The sequence below is a fragment of the Symphalangus syndactylus genome, chromosome 8 (genome assembly GCF_028878055.3).
Source record: "Symphalangus syndactylus isolate Jambi chromosome 8, NHGRI_mSymSyn1-v2.1_pri, whole genome shotgun sequence".
Taxonomy (NCBI): Eukaryota; Metazoa; Chordata; class Mammalia; order Primates; family Hylobatidae; genus Symphalangus; species Symphalangus syndactylus.
In genome coordinates this window covers 144,533,212-144,549,178 of record NC_072430.2, presented here as the reverse complement: position 1 = coordinate 144,549,178, position 15,967 = coordinate 144,533,212, and the positions used below count along the sequence as shown (strand labels likewise).

The 15,967-nt window shown below is 45.8% G+C and overlaps 1 protein-coding gene across 10 annotated transcripts in view; it reads left to right on the top strand.

The window, feature by feature from the left end:
- The first annotated feature begins 1,022 nt into the window (after positions 1–1,022).
- NDUFA10 (NADH:ubiquinone oxidoreductase subunit A10) overlaps positions 1,023–15,967 on the top strand; it is a 64,601-nt gene continuing 49,656 nt past the window's right edge. For 3 of the 10 annotated variants that reach the window (XM_055291168.2, XM_055291167.2, XM_063645844.1), the window contains exons 1-6: positions 1,057–1,238; positions 4,099–4,267; positions 5,027–5,242; positions 7,455–7,541; positions 11,256–11,377; positions 14,427–14,506. In XM_055291168.2, coding sequence (XP_055147143.1) covers positions 1,164–1,238; positions 4,099–4,267; positions 5,027–5,242; positions 7,455–7,541; positions 11,256–11,377; positions 14,427–14,506 — 749 coding nt within the window. In that variant the 5' untranslated portion in view covers positions 1,057–1,163. Of the gene's footprint in view, positions 1,239–4,098; positions 4,268–5,026; positions 5,243–7,454; positions 7,542–11,255; positions 11,378–14,426; positions 14,507–15,967 lie in introns of all 10 variants that reach the window. The other 7 variants (XM_055291166.2, XM_063645845.1, XM_055291170.2 and 4 more) reach the window with 7 other exon arrangements.

Below are 15,967 nucleotides of genomic sequence, written 5' to 3'. Positions count from 1 at the left end.
AGAGCAACCACTACGAAAACTATACATAATGATATCTCCCAAGACATGATCAGTAAATCAAGATGGAATTCTAAAAAAATGTACTGTATCCATTGGAAGGTACAAAAAAAAAAAAAAAAAAAAAAGGCAAAGGAAACAAGACAAAAAACAGCAGACATGAGTCCTAAAGCTTGTTAAATGGATTTCAGGGGCCCTCCAGGATCTAAAAACCAGATCCTCCTGCGTTGGGGACCGGGAATCCGTATTTTTGACAAAAAGCAATTCTTCAGTTATAGAAACATCCATAGAACCAGCCTTAGTTTACACAGCCGCATTCCCACTGTTTTACAATCGCATGATCATTTCTGAAAAGTTGAAAACAAAGTTAAAGAATATTTAAGGGGTTAAGAACAAAAAGCCTGAGGAACACAAAAGATTATAAAAACCCTTCCAAGCAGCAGGCATACTTGGAAGGGAACCTCACACGCGAGGCTCCTACGTGGAGCCCAGAGCCCAGGTCCTGACGGGAGCACATTTTAAGAGATGGACTTGGAGCGTGTGCTTTTGTTTTCTATGCTATTCAATGTGTTCACAGCAGGTCCCCTGGATGAGACCACTTAGCCTTCAGCTCCAGAGGCGACCCAGGCCGGCCTTGCCAGGTCCCTCTCCCTGACAGGCGCCCCGCGACAGGGGTCACACCCCGTCCCTCCGCTCCTCGCCCCCCTTTTTCCACTTTCCCTCCCCAGCGAGAACGTTCTGAAAGCTACAAATGTTCTCTAGGAGGTCGCTTTGACGTCCACACCGCGCCTGGGGGAATTCTGCGGGGAGCACAGGACCCTGGGACGAGACGGAGAAGTCGCTCCACGCCCTGGGCGGCCTCAGCTCCCGCGACACCGCAGCAACTCAGAACCCAGGCAGGGGCCGGGCAGCCGGCATGCTGCCCCCACCTGCACCTCCAGCCCCCGGCTCTCAGCCCTCACCCCAACCCGCAGGACCCTGGCAGGGCGCTGGCGGCCTCCGCGGAAGCCCCCGAGGGCCTCGGCGCGGCCCCGCCCCCTGGAAGGTTCCCGACAGGCGCCGCGGGCACCCCGGCCGTGACGTCACGGCAGCGCGCCGGCCGCGGGAGAGGGCCCCGTTGCGACCGCGTCCCCTTGGGTCCTTGATCCTGAGCTGACCGGGTAGCCATGGCCTTGCGGCTCCTGAAACTGGCCCCGACGTCCGCGTCCGCCCGGGTCGTGGCGGCGGGCGCCCAGCGCGTGGTGAGCGGGGGACGGGGCGGCGGGGAGCGGGGTGGCGGGGTGGGGAGCAGTTCCACATCTCCCCCGGCCTCTGGCGGCGGCTCCCAGGGTCGCTCTCGGGGTGGGTTTGGGGGACCCCTCCTGCCTCCGGAATTGTTTGGTCTTTGGTCGTGGACAGACCTCAGCGGGGGCCACGAGCTTCTCCAGTCCATTTTATCTCAGCTTTAAGCAAAACGCTGGAGCGCGGAGGTGATCGGCCCCGAGGCTGCCCTGATGCGGGAGAGCGGTGTGCGGGTGGCAGGCCGGGGGCACGCGCGCTTGGCATTCGATAATTCACGTAGCAGCCCTGTCAAGAGCCGTTTAAAGGTCGGGCCCTGCTAGGTGCTTGGGTGATGCCATGTTGAGCAGAAACGGAGTTCAGTGCTTGTGTCCTTTTCTGCCTTTACTCTTACCGACTACCCTCATTTCTTAGCGCTTTGCCCCCACCTTCTTCAGTGAAATTGTTTCATACGTTTGTAACACAGCTGGATTGCTTTGTCACATTCTGCCTTATATCCTGGGATCCGTCTACCTAATGAGTTTTTAAAAATGTGCATACATTGAGTGCATTCTTTGTGCTATAAGGTTCTATGGATTTTTTCTTTGTGCTATAAGGTTCTATGGGTTTTGACAAGTGTGTAATAGCATGTCTCCACCATTATAGGTTCATACAGAGTACTTCACTGCCTTAAAAAATTCCCCTCTGCTTTACCTATTAAAGTCTTCTTTTCCTCCAACCCCTGACAACCACAGATCTCATTACCGTTTCCATAGTTGCCTTTTCTGGAATGTCATATAATTAGAATCATACAATATATGGCCTTTTCAGACGCCTTGAATACTTGGAAATATCTATGTAAGATTCACTTATGTCTTCATGGCTTGATAACTCATTTCTTTTTAATCACTGAGTAATATCTCATTGCATGGATGTACTTCAATTCATTCAGCAATTGAAGGGCATCTTGGTTTCTTCAAGTTTTTGGCAATTATGAATAAAGCTGCTGTAATCATGTACATGCAGATTTCTTTTTGGAAATACATTTTTATATCAGTTGGGTAATACCTGGAAGAGTGATTATTCATATAGTAAGACTAGTTTTCTAAGAAGCTGCCAAGCCATCTTCCAGAGTGACTGTGCCATTTGACTCCCACCAGCAGTGAAGGCTCTTCTTGCTGCTCTGCTTGCTCGCCAGCATGTGGGGCTGTCGGTTACTTTGGATTGCTATCCATTCTGATAGATGCGTAGTGGTATCTTGTTTTAACTTTGGAATATCTCATGACATACAGTGTTCAGCATCTTTTCATATACTTATTTGCTATCTGCGTTAATTTCATTTGCGAGAGGTGTTCACATCTTTTGCCCATTTTTAAATTGGGTTGTCTGATTTGCATTGTTTTGTAACTTGTTTCTTCCTTACTCCCCACTTATCAAGATCGAAAAATATCTTGATATTTTATATTCTCCTGTTTTATTTAAATTTCACAATAAAGTATTTTAATATTTTTGTATTTTCCTGAGTACTTAGTATTCCATAATATGGATATTCCTTAAATTTTTTTAACTATTCCTCCGTTGTCGGACATTTAAGGGTTTCTGTTTGCATTTTTGATGTTACATCATACTTCATTGAGCATCCTTATAGGTCAATCTTATGTATATACCCTTTGAATGGATTCCTAATGCTGTAGACCCGGTGTCCTCTAGGTTTCATGACCATTAGCAGTTTAGGATGGTACTCATTGTCTTGTCTTAACTCTGTAATCATTTTTTAAATTATTTCTCATTTTTATACATGAAAAACTAATGTTTCCTTGTTAATAGTCTTTTTTTTTTGTAGCAAGATTGATCACTTTTTCATGTGGTTTTTGGCTATATTTTATAATTTTAAAGTAAGCTGTGCGTTTTTATTTGTTTTCTTATTGTTCTGTACAATCTCTGTATATAGTAAGGCTATTATATCCCATCATATGTGTTGAACTTTTTCAGTTCGTTTTACTTTTGGTCATGTTTCTTTTCTTTTTTTGGAAGGAATGTTTTGGCTTTAATGTGGAGAATAAATTGGGATGCTGGAGACAGGCATTGAAGCAGGCCTTTGCCTTGCAGATGAGAGGTGTGAGGATGTCTACAGAGTCAGCGCATGGCATAGGGAGGCGACGCAGTGTCCAGAGAGTTTGAAGAGTTAAGATTTTGTGTGTAATTCTGCAGTTGAAGGAAGGAGAAGGGTATCAAAGACGACATTCAAGTTTGCTCTCTTTTGCTTGTTAGGTAGTGGATATTCCTTGCTGTGAGGGAAAGCAGATTTGGGGGCTAGGCTATGGATGTTGCATTTCACCTTAGCTCTGTTACCTTCAGGTGCCTTCAGGACATCTAGGTGGAGCTGTTTAATAGGCAGTGGGGTAACTAGGTCAGGAGCTGGGGACAGAAGTGTGGATTAGAGAAATGTTTTTTATTCCCTTCCGTTCACTCCCAAGCTTCCCTCCATCCCTGTCTTTCTTCCTTCCGTCTGTCCGTCCGTCCATCCATCCACCCCTCCCTCCCTCCCTCCCTCCAATTTTTATTGAACATAGTAAACATATTTAATGAAAATTTCAGACACTGTTCCAGGTCCTGAGGATTTAGCAGTGAACAGACAGACGGTATATCTGCCTTTAACGAAACTTACATGGACAGAGTGGTGGGGGATAGACAGATAATTAAACAAATTAATAGGCAATAAAGATGTAGATGTTGGCATTTTTATCACCAAGAGGTTTCTTGGTATTTTTACCTAATAGTTACTAATGCCTACAGGAACCAGAGTGGTCACAATGTGCTGCTGTGTAATTTTGTGTTTTTCAGAGAGGAATTCACAGCAGTGTGCAGTGCAAGCTGCTCTATGGAATGTGGCATTTCCTACTTGGGGATAAAGCAAGCAACATACTGACAGAACGCAGCAGAGTGATAACTGTAGATGGCAATATATGTTCTGGAAAAGGCAAACTTGCAAAAGAAGTAGCAGAGAAACTAGGTATGATTTTATGTTATACAGAAGGATACCTTTTTCTCAGGTATATGGTTGCTTATTTCACTGGTTTTTCTTCAATATTAATATTAAATAATATTAAATATTTAATAATTGGGCCTAAGGTGGGTATTTCACATTTTTGTTTATTGAAAAAGCTGTTTTATAAAACAAAACAAGAAAAAGCTGTTTTTAATCTTTTATGTTTGAAAAATTTGTAAAAATCCATGCTGGTTGTCAATTTGAATTGGAATTTTATGTGGACAGTGTAAACAGGGCACTTCCACATAAACTGTTGTGTTTGAACTTTGTGACAGCCTCTGAAATAGAGCTGAGGATGGTACTCACTCACAGATGGGTGTACTCCTGAGTGAGCAGATGCCACATAGCTGGGTCCCAAAGCCAAGGTTAGAGCCCCTTCCTGACTCCTGGTGCAGCTGTGTGTCCATTGTACCTTTCTGTAGCACCTGCATGACAGCAGCTGCCCGCTAGAGGGGGTTCCTGTGGTTACAGGGAGCAGTCCTTTCAGGAGGAACCTGGATAAGGGCACTGTGCAAGCTCTGTCACTCACATGCTTGCTCGTATATGTTGTGTGTTCCCTTCATACGTGATGAAACCCAGGCATGTAGGTGACTTTCTCTAGGTCTTTGGCGCCATCCCCGGCGGTGAGATTCGGGCGGGCTGTGTGTTTTGGCTAGTCCCCACTGCTCCCTGCGGGGAGTGAGTGATGTGCATCAGACTGCATCTGACTGTTTCTCTTTTCAGGCTTCAAGCACTTTCCTGAAGCAGGGATTCATTATCCAGACAGTACCACAGGAGACGGGAAGCCCCTTACCGCGGACTATAGTGGCAACTGTAGTTTGGAGAAATTTTACGATGATCCGAGAAGCAATGATGGCAACAGTTACCGCCTGCAGTCCTGGTTGTACAGCAGTCGCCTGCTGCAGTACTCGGATGCCTTGGAGCACTTGCTGACCACAGGTGCAGTATTTCTGGGCAGTTAGACTTGTTCTGTACTTGAACGCTATTCTAGAATTCAACCACGTTAAATTGCCACTGAGTCAAGCTTTCCTTTAAGGGTGTTTGATGAGGTAAGTTTTGTCTTTCCAACAAGATCATGAATTTCTTGAAATTGTGTTATTTTTGCTTCAGAATTAAATTAATGCTGTTTCACTATGGATACTGGAGTGAGATTTATGGATTGTATAGAATTCTCAAGGCACTGCTTTAAGCTTCTATACTTACATATTCATTTATATATGAAATGTGTCAAAACAAAGGGGAAAAGAGAGCATAGAAGTGTCCAGGAGGAAATGGGATCACACTTATGAAGATTGTGCATGCGCCATACAGACAGAGATGTGGATGCCAACAAAATAGCGTTGTCCTGGAGGGCCCAGAGATAGGCTGGAATTCACCATAAAGCCACAAGGTAGACGTTAATCTTGATAAGATGACAGGGGGAGGCAGAACACACAGGGTCCCATAGGCCAGTGAGGTAGGGAAGGATGCTTCCCTTGAAGATACCCAAAGCAGGAAGGAAATGGACAAGAGCTGTGTACTGGGGAGCCTGGGAGATGAAACAGGGATCAGAAAGTATAGTTAGGAGAGGAAGGGAAGGTGGATGAAAGGGCATGAACATGGACTACTTGTGTGCAGAATGCGGTTAGGGTCCAGCCAGGGGTTACTATAATCATCCTGGGAAACAGCAGTGCATGCTAGACATCCTGAGAGTTGGACCGCAGATGCAATACCAATTTTTGGTCAAAGCTACCAATTCACAGATAGCAGCAAATGGTCCATCTGTGTGCGGAGAGAGGGAGATGGGTGGATTCTTAGGGCCTGCGTGTCTGTTTTATATTGCAGTGCTTGCTGCGTTCACTGATTGGCAGTGCCCCTGATGAGCTCCTCACGCACAAGCTCAGCTGCCACTAGGGTTGGCTTCATGGGATCTGAACCGTGAGAACAAGAATGTGGTTTTCACCAGGAGTGGCCGGCTCACGGGCTTCTTCTCAGAGCTGTGCTAGGAGCCGCTGCCTATGCTCCTTCAGGTCTCCACGGATGCGGTGTGTGTCCGTGACACGTATCTACACAGTTGTACAGCGGTGGAGTTATTGTCTTGCTTTTCCAACATTTTATTAGTGCTTCTTTTTTTCTTATATGAACGTAAGCCCTGATCTTGGTTAGTGTTACTCCTAAGAAAACAATGTGGTCTGCTGTTTCTGGTTTGAGGTTCTTTACCAGGAGCCAATCCAGGAGCTGATGTTGTAGTGTGGACTTCATACTGACATCCGGGCTTACTCCACGTTCTTTTTAAAGCATTCTTCAACCCTGTCTTCTGACTACTCACTTCTTAAAATGAAAAACATTTTACTTGTTAAATAAAACCTTGCTTTTTTGTGTGCTATAGTAACCTATTTCCCATTTAGAAAAAAAAAGTGCAGCTTGCTCCCATCTCAGTATTCTTGGGGCAAATTGGAACTGGGTTAATGTATTCATTAAATATTTAGTGCATGTCTGCTGTGTGTCAGACCCATTCTGGGAGCTAAGGGTGCCACAGGGAGGGAAGCCTGTGTTGTAGTAGAGGGATGAAGACTCGATGTAGAAACAGGAATGTCTTGTCCCAAGTGAGTGGTGGCTGCTCTGAGGAAGGAGGCCATGGGGAGAGGCTGGGTAGGAAGATTAGGGGAGGCCTCTGCCCAGACATAGCAGGGCTGACTGCAGGGAGGCTGGCTGGGGACCCTGGGGACTAGTGCTCTGAGCTGCACAAGTGTCCGTCGGGGCTGCTGTGATAGTAACACAGCCAGTGAGGCTGGGAGTGGACAGAGGTGAGGTTGAGAAGGAGCCCCACATCGGTAGACCTGACTGGAATGGTGGGGGCAGGAGCAGGATGGGATGGGCACCCTAGGGGTGGAATACATTATTTAAAAACAAAGCACTTTTTGTATTAACTGGATGCTTTCCGTTGTAGCTGACTTAATGAAACGATGTTCTATTGCTGAAAACTGAAAAGATACTTCAGTTTTTGAAAATGTTTTCCCACTTATCAATATGTATATGTCCTTTTCAGTTTTAGTGTGGAAATGGAATTGTAAATGACTGTTGTTTTCTTTTTTTCTGAAGTGCAGTGATCAGTTGCCAGTGCTTTGCTATCGGTCTGATTGTCAATTTCTGTTTGCCTGTGTTGAAACAGGACAAGGTGTTGTGCTGGAGCGCTCCATCTTCAGTGACTTTGTGTTCCTGGACGCGATGTACAACCAGGGATTCATCCGAAAGCAGTGTGAGTCAGCATTGCAGACCCGCTTCTGGGTGTGTGGTGTGACTTTGCAAAGGCTGTAATAGACTCACCTTGCACTTACTGTGTTTATGAATGTCTGTTAGATAAATGAATAAATGCCATTACTTAATCGGTCTCCGCTGGAAAAAGGGACTTCCTAAGTGTCTTCCACCCTTTCTCCCTCCTGAAATAGGTGTCTTTTGTGCTATCGTCTCCCTGTGAAAGCAGACTGGAGCCCTGGACCTCAAACACACACAGCTTAAAGTGCAGCCCCTACAGCCTCCCGTTAGAGCCTCCCCCGCTCTCAGCTTGCCCTAGCAATACCTAGGCTGTAGCTCTAATTGTAACAAACTTTCCAGTTTCTGGTGTGTGATTTTGATGAATTGGGATGTTAGGCCTGCCAGTTGCCAGCATCATCACAGTGCTTCCCTCTGACACGTTGCCGTTTTTCAGGACAGTAGCTTTGTGTTGCTGTATTGCGGAAGGTCTGTCAAGTGGCAAATGGAAAGGAGCAAAGACCCCCTGGTTTGAAGCAGGCTGACCTTGAGGAGTCAGGGTGGAGTTGGGGTGTCTGTGACTAGGACTGTGTTGGGCGGTGCGTTGAACCGGCCTGGTGGACAGTCTGACTGACGGCATTTTCATCTGTAGACTGGGGTGGCTGGAGCCGGTGGAAAGCTGGAATCTGGGAGCTCAGAGGAAGTACTGTTGGTTAATGAAAGAGGAGGCTGAAGCAAGCCAGGTGATGATTCTGTGGAGGAGGCGCCTGCTTCTGGCTGCTTGTGTGTCCTGGTGTTGCTGGTACTCCACCTGACCTGTGAGCTTGCTGCCCACAAGAGCACTGCAAGCCCCTGCTTCTGATAGGGGCTGATCCTCCCTGGACATGCTGAGCAACGGGTCAGGTCACCAGCAAGTGTTTCTGGAGTGCCCGTGGTGTGCCAGGCTCTCTTAGGTGCTGGGGATATGAATATGAAGAAACTTAAGACAAGGCTCCCACGGGCCCGGGGTTAGGGGCTGTTGAACCAACGGGGATGGTTAATTGCGATAAAGTGTACTTAGCAGCTCCTGAGCATTACTCCTGGGTGCTTTGGGGGCACATAGGAGAAATGTGTAACCGGCTGGGAGATGGGATAGTGTCAGGGACAGCTGTTTTGACGAATGGCCTGACATCTGTAGTGCAGTGGGAGTGAGGAAGGTGTGGGGATGGTGGAGAAGCCTGCGTGTGCCGCAGGCTGGTGGTGGTGTCCTGTAGTGAGGGCTGGGTGCTGGGGGAGAATGATGCCGGATGAGGCTGCACGAGGAAGGAGCTGCGCTTTGGCGAGGATGCTTGGCTTCTGTCCTGAAAATAGTGAGGGACCACTGGAGGGTTTTTAGCATGGCAGAGATGCGGTTAGATGTGAGTTTAAAATGGTTGCAGGCCTTCATCTGAAGGATGCATTTGGTGAGGAGAGACGGAAGGGGAAGGAGCCTATCTGGGAGGAAATTGGGGTGGGACAGGTGCGCCCAGCTGGGAGGCTGCACTGGGCAGTGGGAGTTGCCGCTCAGGAGGGACACTGGGCAGGCCTGGGTGGGTGGCTTCGTGTGTGCACAGTGGGGAGTGGCATGGACCTGCCCTGGCTGGTGGGCTGCTAAGGGGGAAGGACGCACAGGGGCAGTGGGCCGAGGTGGCTTCATGTTTGGACGTTGGATTCCTGAGTGTGAGGTTCCCATTGCAAGGTGGCAGAGACACCTGTCAGCATCTGCTGAGTGTCTGCTGAAGTCTGAGGACTGGCCTGGGCTGGAGTCTACAGGCGTTGGGGGTCCAGCACTGACCATGGGCATGCTTGTCTTGGGAAAGCCCAAGGGGTGATGGGGGAGGGCTGAGACCAGATCCTTTGGGGACCATTTCTGGGGTGATGAGACCCCCCTGAGGGATTGAAGCTGAGTGATCAGAGGTGCACAGGAGGAAGCAGAGGGGATGTGGGGAGGGTTGGTTGTTGGTTATCACATGTGCTGTGACTGTGATGGGAACTGAGAAGTGACTGTCACGTTTCACTTTTGGGGGGCTGGTGACATTAGCCAGAGTCGTTTGAGTGCTGCGCTGGGGGAAAGCAGATCATGTTGGCTAAAGGACAGGTGGCATAGAGCAAGGTGGGAACCACCTGAGAAGTGGGTGTACTGACAGGAGTAAGGGTGAGGGCGGGAAGCAGGGTGAGAGCAGAGGCTCGGTGAAGGGAGGTTTCACCTCAGCAGCAGGAGAGACTGGCCTGCTACCTACCGGTCCAGCAGTCAAGAAGCAGACCCGAGGTCGCGTGTGCTCTGCCTGGCTGCGGGTTTGTGTTTGTATGCTCAGGTGAATGGTCCTCCACTGGCAGCCTCTGTCCTTTGCTTTGTCACACCTCCTCCTGGGTGGTCTTCCTTGTTCTTTAGCTCACGTTGTCCCTGACCCTGAGCCAAAGGCCCATGCCACGATTGCCTCTAGAGTGAGGTTAGTAGGAATGCTTACTGGAACTTTTTTTTTTTAAGTTAATTTTAATTGAATTTTTAAAATTTTTATTTATTTATTTTGAGACTAGGTTAGGAGACTGGCTAATGTTTGTATTTTTGGTAGAGATGAGATTTCACCATGCTGCCCAGGCTGGTCCTGAACTCCTGGGCTCCAGCGATCTGCGCCCACCTCGGCCTCCCAAAGTGCCAGGATGACAGGCATGAGCCACTGTGCCCAGCCCATTTCCTTTAAAGCAAAATAATTGTCTTTCTGTGGACCCTAGTGTGGCCATCTGTCACTTCTGGAAGGTTCCACATGTGAAAAGCTGCAAAGGGTATGGCTTCTCAGCATGGCCTCTCCACATGCACTGGTGTGCACTCCCTGTTGGCTTCTGGGAGGTCGGGTGTGCATGAGCATGTGCAGGTGCAGAGTGCTCTGAAGAGTGGCAGGGTTCCCTTGGGTGGCACGGGCCCTGTGGGTGCCGTCTGCATTATGCATTCTGTGTAGTGATCACTTTAGGAGAATTGTTCCTCAGCCTTAGCTGCTTTCAATTTCATTTTGTCACTAAATCTGACTCAGTAGATACTTCTGTGCAGCTGATTATACTTACTGAACTGGGATAAATGTAGCTTGATGATTTTCAGCTGAGTTATTTGAAACTTTAAAGTATTTAAAGCTGCTTTTTATTCTCTAGAGAAGACCAGACTCTTGTATCTATTATTGCTATGAAGAAATATAGTAGCAGGTATACTATATACCTGCAGATATACACTGCAGGTCTATGGAATATATTTCAGTTCAAAGGTCACTGAACTGTGACCTCCATCTTGCGTGACCTATGCCTTGCCTCAGGAGCAAAAGTGAATCCTTAAATGTGGCTAAGATGTGCTAAAGATCTGTCTTTTAGGATGATTAAGGTCACAGTTTAAATGCTGGTATTTTACTCTGTGTAAGTAGCTTAATTTCTCTGGGCCTCAGACGTTTGGTTTGTAAATACAGTGGAGGCGAGAAGCCCTGTTTGCAGGGTTGTGGGCACCACAGCTGCTGTCTGCCCATGCCCCGTGGCACCTGGAGCACAGTCACATGCCATGTGTGTGGTCAGTGCTTAGAACTGTGACTGAGATAGGGTTTGTAGATTGGTACGTGGCTCTGAGAATTGCATATATGTGTGCCCTTTTATTCAAGGAAGAGTGTGTTTTAGAAACCCATGTGGGAACTGGTAGGTGACAGTGCCCCTTTCTCTTGTGTGCCAGGTGTGGACCACTACAACGAGGTGAAGAGCATCACCATCTGTGATTACCTGCCCCCGCACCTGGTGATCTACATTGATGTGCCCGTTCCAGAGGTCCAGAGGCGGATTCAGAAGAAAGGAGATGTAATGCAGTTTTAAATCAAAGGCCAAGCATCTCTATTTTGAATGTAGATCAGCACTAAAAGCTCTGCTTTAATAGCATTTATACCAATTCCTACCAGTCGTCATGAGGAGGGTGACACATACCCTGGTCCCACCTGAGAGAGGGCATCTGCAGGGGTGGAGGGGAGACCCCAGGGCTCGGCCTGGTGCCACCGCCTGAGGACTTGCTGCCCACCAGTGCTCTGCAGTCCCACTGTGGTCCCCGAGTCCCCTCAGCTGTTTAAACTTGGGAGGCTGGGGAGGGCCTCCTGGCAGAGCGTCCTCCATCCCTCTGTCACGTACCTTTCTGTTCTCTGATGAGGTTTTTGTATCCTGTTGTTTTCTTCCACATTGGAAGCAATTTCTAATATCCCTCATCACTTCAATCTATTTAACGCAAATCATGCCTCTCCCCCTTTTTCTTACTTACCAATTCCAGAACAGTAGAGCAGTGATCTCCACACACATCCATTTACTCTTTGTAGTTTTCCTTGGATCTTAATTAGGTGGCCTCAAAACAATGCCTTTTGAAGTGACCCTGTGGCCGTCAGTAGCTCTTTTGGTGGCTTGATGGAGGATCCTGAGATGAAACAAAGACCGTCTTTGCCCTGAGGCGAGTTTTTTTTTTTTTTTTTTTTTTTTTTTTGAGACAGAGTCTCACTCTGTCGCTCAGGCTGGAGTGCAGTGGCGTGATCTCAGCTCACTGCAAGCTCTGCCTGCCGGGTTCACGCCATTCTCCTGCCTCAGCCTCCCGAGTAGCTGGGACTACAGGCACCCGCCACCACGCCCAGCTAATTTTTTTGTATTTTTAGTAGAGACAGGGTTTCACTTCTTGTTTAATACTGTGTTATTTTCTCCTGGAGGAGAATATGGTCTCCTTTTTGATACTGTGATGAAAATGCAGGGCTGCCTGCCTGTTCCTTGCTCTGGTGCCCATCCTCAGAGCCGGAATTCTTGTAGGTGCACAGGAAATACCTTTCTGGATGGTGGGTTCTCGTCAGGGCAGTAGTAAAGCTCTGGTTATTTTTTGCTGCTCCTGAAAGATCCATGAGACTAACTTTCCTTCTCTCTGTTGCAATAGTAGAAACAGCGAGACATCTATGTATGCCTTTCTATTGCCACTCTGGACCTTTTATTGTTTAAGCATATGCTTTTAAGTATGTTGTATAGTTAGACTTCCAAGAACCTTCCATCAAGTGGCAAAAGGAGGGAACTGCAAGTTCAAAATGTTTGTTTCTCAATGGAATAACTGGACACCTTTCCTTATTATGCTGACATTTATTGAGAAAACCAAAGTCATATATTCAACATTCTCCAGATAATTCTTTTGTCATCTGGGAAAACAGTATTTCAAAAATAATTCTGAGGTCTAAAGTAGAGCTGTCAACTTTTTAATTTTTCCAAGTAAAGTCTTCAATACCATCACCAGCTAAAATGACCCAATTTTATAAAAGACATCACATCATCAGTAAGTCTGTGTTCTTATTTTGATTTTTATTTCAGTGCAGTCTGTGTTTCAGTATTGCAGCTTTTGGTAATAACTGATGGGAATATCCGAAAACCATTTCTAGATTCTAAGAAAACAGTCAAAGTGATCAATAACTACATACTTTATCAAGTAACTTCAGTCAGATTTTTCAGATGGTTGTGTTTATGTTGCATGTTATGGGCTTATATTACACTAGAGTTTCTTTTATAATCAGTTAACATTTAATCTTATTCTACTTGGCACATAGCTAATGATAGCGATTTCGAATCGTATCACCTCTTATACTTTTGTTGATTTCACTCACTCCTCTAATACAGAGCACCTCCTATATGCAAGGCACCTGTGCCAGGTACCTAGGAGGCTGCAAAGATGAACAAAGATGGTCTCTGCCCAGATACCAAGTCCTTATTGGAAAACAGAACTCCTAATTACAGTCTTTCCCCCTTTTGACAGAGCAATGAAGTGCAACATTGCCTGTATCATCCTTTCCCTGTGCCCCGTCTCATTACTGGAATTAATACATGTTCAGTAAATATTCTTTGAATGATAGGGTTTTTCTTATTTTGAACAGCTTTAATGAGGTATAATTTATGTTCCATAAAATTCACCCATTTTAAGGGTACGACTGAATGATTTTTGGTCAGTTTACCAAGTTGTTGCCACTCTTGCCATAATCCAGTTTTAGAATGCTTTCATCATTTTTGTAGGTTGAAACCGCAGGCCTAGTCTTTTCATTCTTCCTTCCTCTCTCTCCTGTGAGTGTTGATTGAGCATCCACTCTGTACTAGATCCTGCTGGTGCTAGGGACATACCAGTGAGCAGGGTGGATGAGGTCCTCACCTGTGAGCTCATATGCTGATGGGGGAGACCTACAGCAAGCAAGGAGAGAAATCATAACATCAAATAGAGGCAAATGACATGAAGAAAACAAAACGGGCTGAGAAGATCGTGTGAAGCTGTAAGGAGTTTTAAATTTTAAAACTTGCTACTCATAATTGGATTTTCAAGTTTCTGAAATTGGCATAGCGCATTTCAGATGATGACGGAGGTGAGAGCTGTAGAAAGTGGGAGGAGTGGTTGCAGGGAGATGGGTGAACGATGGAGGTGGAGAGCAAGTTGGAGAGATGCAGGGAGAGTCAGGTGACAAGAAGAGAGTGTGCTGAGTACAGATGGCGGACAGACAGGCCGCTGCCCCCCATTTTTGGTGCTCTTTCATTCCTGCACTCAGGCATGAGGCAGGCAGGAAACACAGGCAGTGCTGCTTCGTAACAGGCATCTTTCTTGCCCTAAGTATACATCTTAGAATGTGTGGAGAAAGTCACGCTATGGGAGCACTTGGGCAGGTTCAGGTGTTCACTGTAGTAGAAGGAGAATGACTAGCTGATGTTGAGACCCTTTGCTGTCATCCCGCAGTCCCCACAGTGCCCGATGTGAGTTGTAAGGAGATAGTGCTCAGTAATTGTCTTCGCATTTTATATATGCACAGGTCAAAGCAAATGAACTCTAAATGTTTCCCAGTTTGATTTTTCTGCTTTTGTTTAGCCACATGAAATGAAGATCACCTCTGCCTATCTGCAGGACATTGAGAATGCCTATAAGAAAACCTTCCTCCCTGAGATGAGGTGAGCCAAACACACGACTGATTTACGGGGCTAAAACTTCTTCACCACTCGTTTCTTAGGCCCCAACAGCCCAGGGAGTTTTCTGTCTTATTTACTGCAGTGGATATTGTGTGAGATGTTTAATCTGATGTTTAAGAAAAACAGGAGACATTTCAGTTTGATTTTTGTGGGGTTTATTGGTTTGTTTTGGTTTGCATAATTATCTTGTCAATACTTTTGCTTTGCTATATTTCTGAAATTTTTTGATGCTAGAAGTAAACCAAGCTGTATTCCATGACAGGTTTTACCATAGAAAACTTGTGTATTTTTACTTCAGGTGGTAACTAAACATTCATGTTTACCTAGAAGGATTGATTGGAAGTGTATTCATGGAAAAAATTCATGAAAGATAACATTTTCTCTAGACATTCTTAATTGATACCTTTGAGAGACGTTTGGATTAGATGAAGGAAACACCACCAGACTGTTTTTCTTTCTTTTCCCCCTTTCTTTCTTTCTTGAAAGCACATGGAAAATGTGGTTTCACTCATCCTATGGCTTGTCATTCTGTGCTCCTTGGGTATATTCGTGTGTAAGGAATGTCTGCCACACTCATTCACGTCCAGTTAAACTCAGATTGTTTGCATAATGCTTGAATTGAAGATTTTTATACTATTTCTCATACTTTTAAAAATCCTAAGCCTCTTTTGGTGCCTAAAAATCTCATGTTATTGTCATTTAAAATGTCAAAGTAACTGTGAAGTTGTGAATAAAAACAAAGGTATAGCAATTTTAGAAAAAAAGTTTTATTTTTAAATTTATTTTAGTTAAATACTGAATATTTACAATGAACAACCTTAGAAGATAATATTGTTAGACCGTAGGTAATTAATAAATAAAATCAAAAGTGAATAAGAGAAATGTTCTATTTAGCGAGTTTTTTCTGTACCGTAAGTATCAATGTTTATGTCATCTCTGCTTGTTTGTGGTGAGCGTTTCTTTCTTAGGTGGTAAGAAGATAGGGTGGCCTCTGGCTTCATTTTAACCTGTTGTACTGCCCTATTTCCAAGGCTACAATACCAAGGGAAGTATCCAGAGCCAACGTGAATAAACAGCATAAACAGAGATAGTTGACCCTAGAGTTTCAGGCTCACACACAAATTACTCTTGGAGATCTTCTGGCTTCAAAAACATCACTGAGAAAGAGCCTTCTCATAAGTTCTCAAATGGAGTTTCTAGCTACAGCATCAGCAAAATAATGGCTGGTTTCAGCCTGCGCACAGGGCGAGAGTTTCTTTTACTTTGCCCCCCTCATAGACTCGTTAAGCCTCAAGCATTTATTTCTTACCACTTGGTCTTGCTGTGCTTTTAGCTCCTGTTTTAGGAACAGATACAGTCTCTGTTCATTGTTAAAGTAGATCTTATCTGACAGCTCAAGCCGTATGGATTGATGGGAGCCACCTGATGTAGGGGTCATTTGTC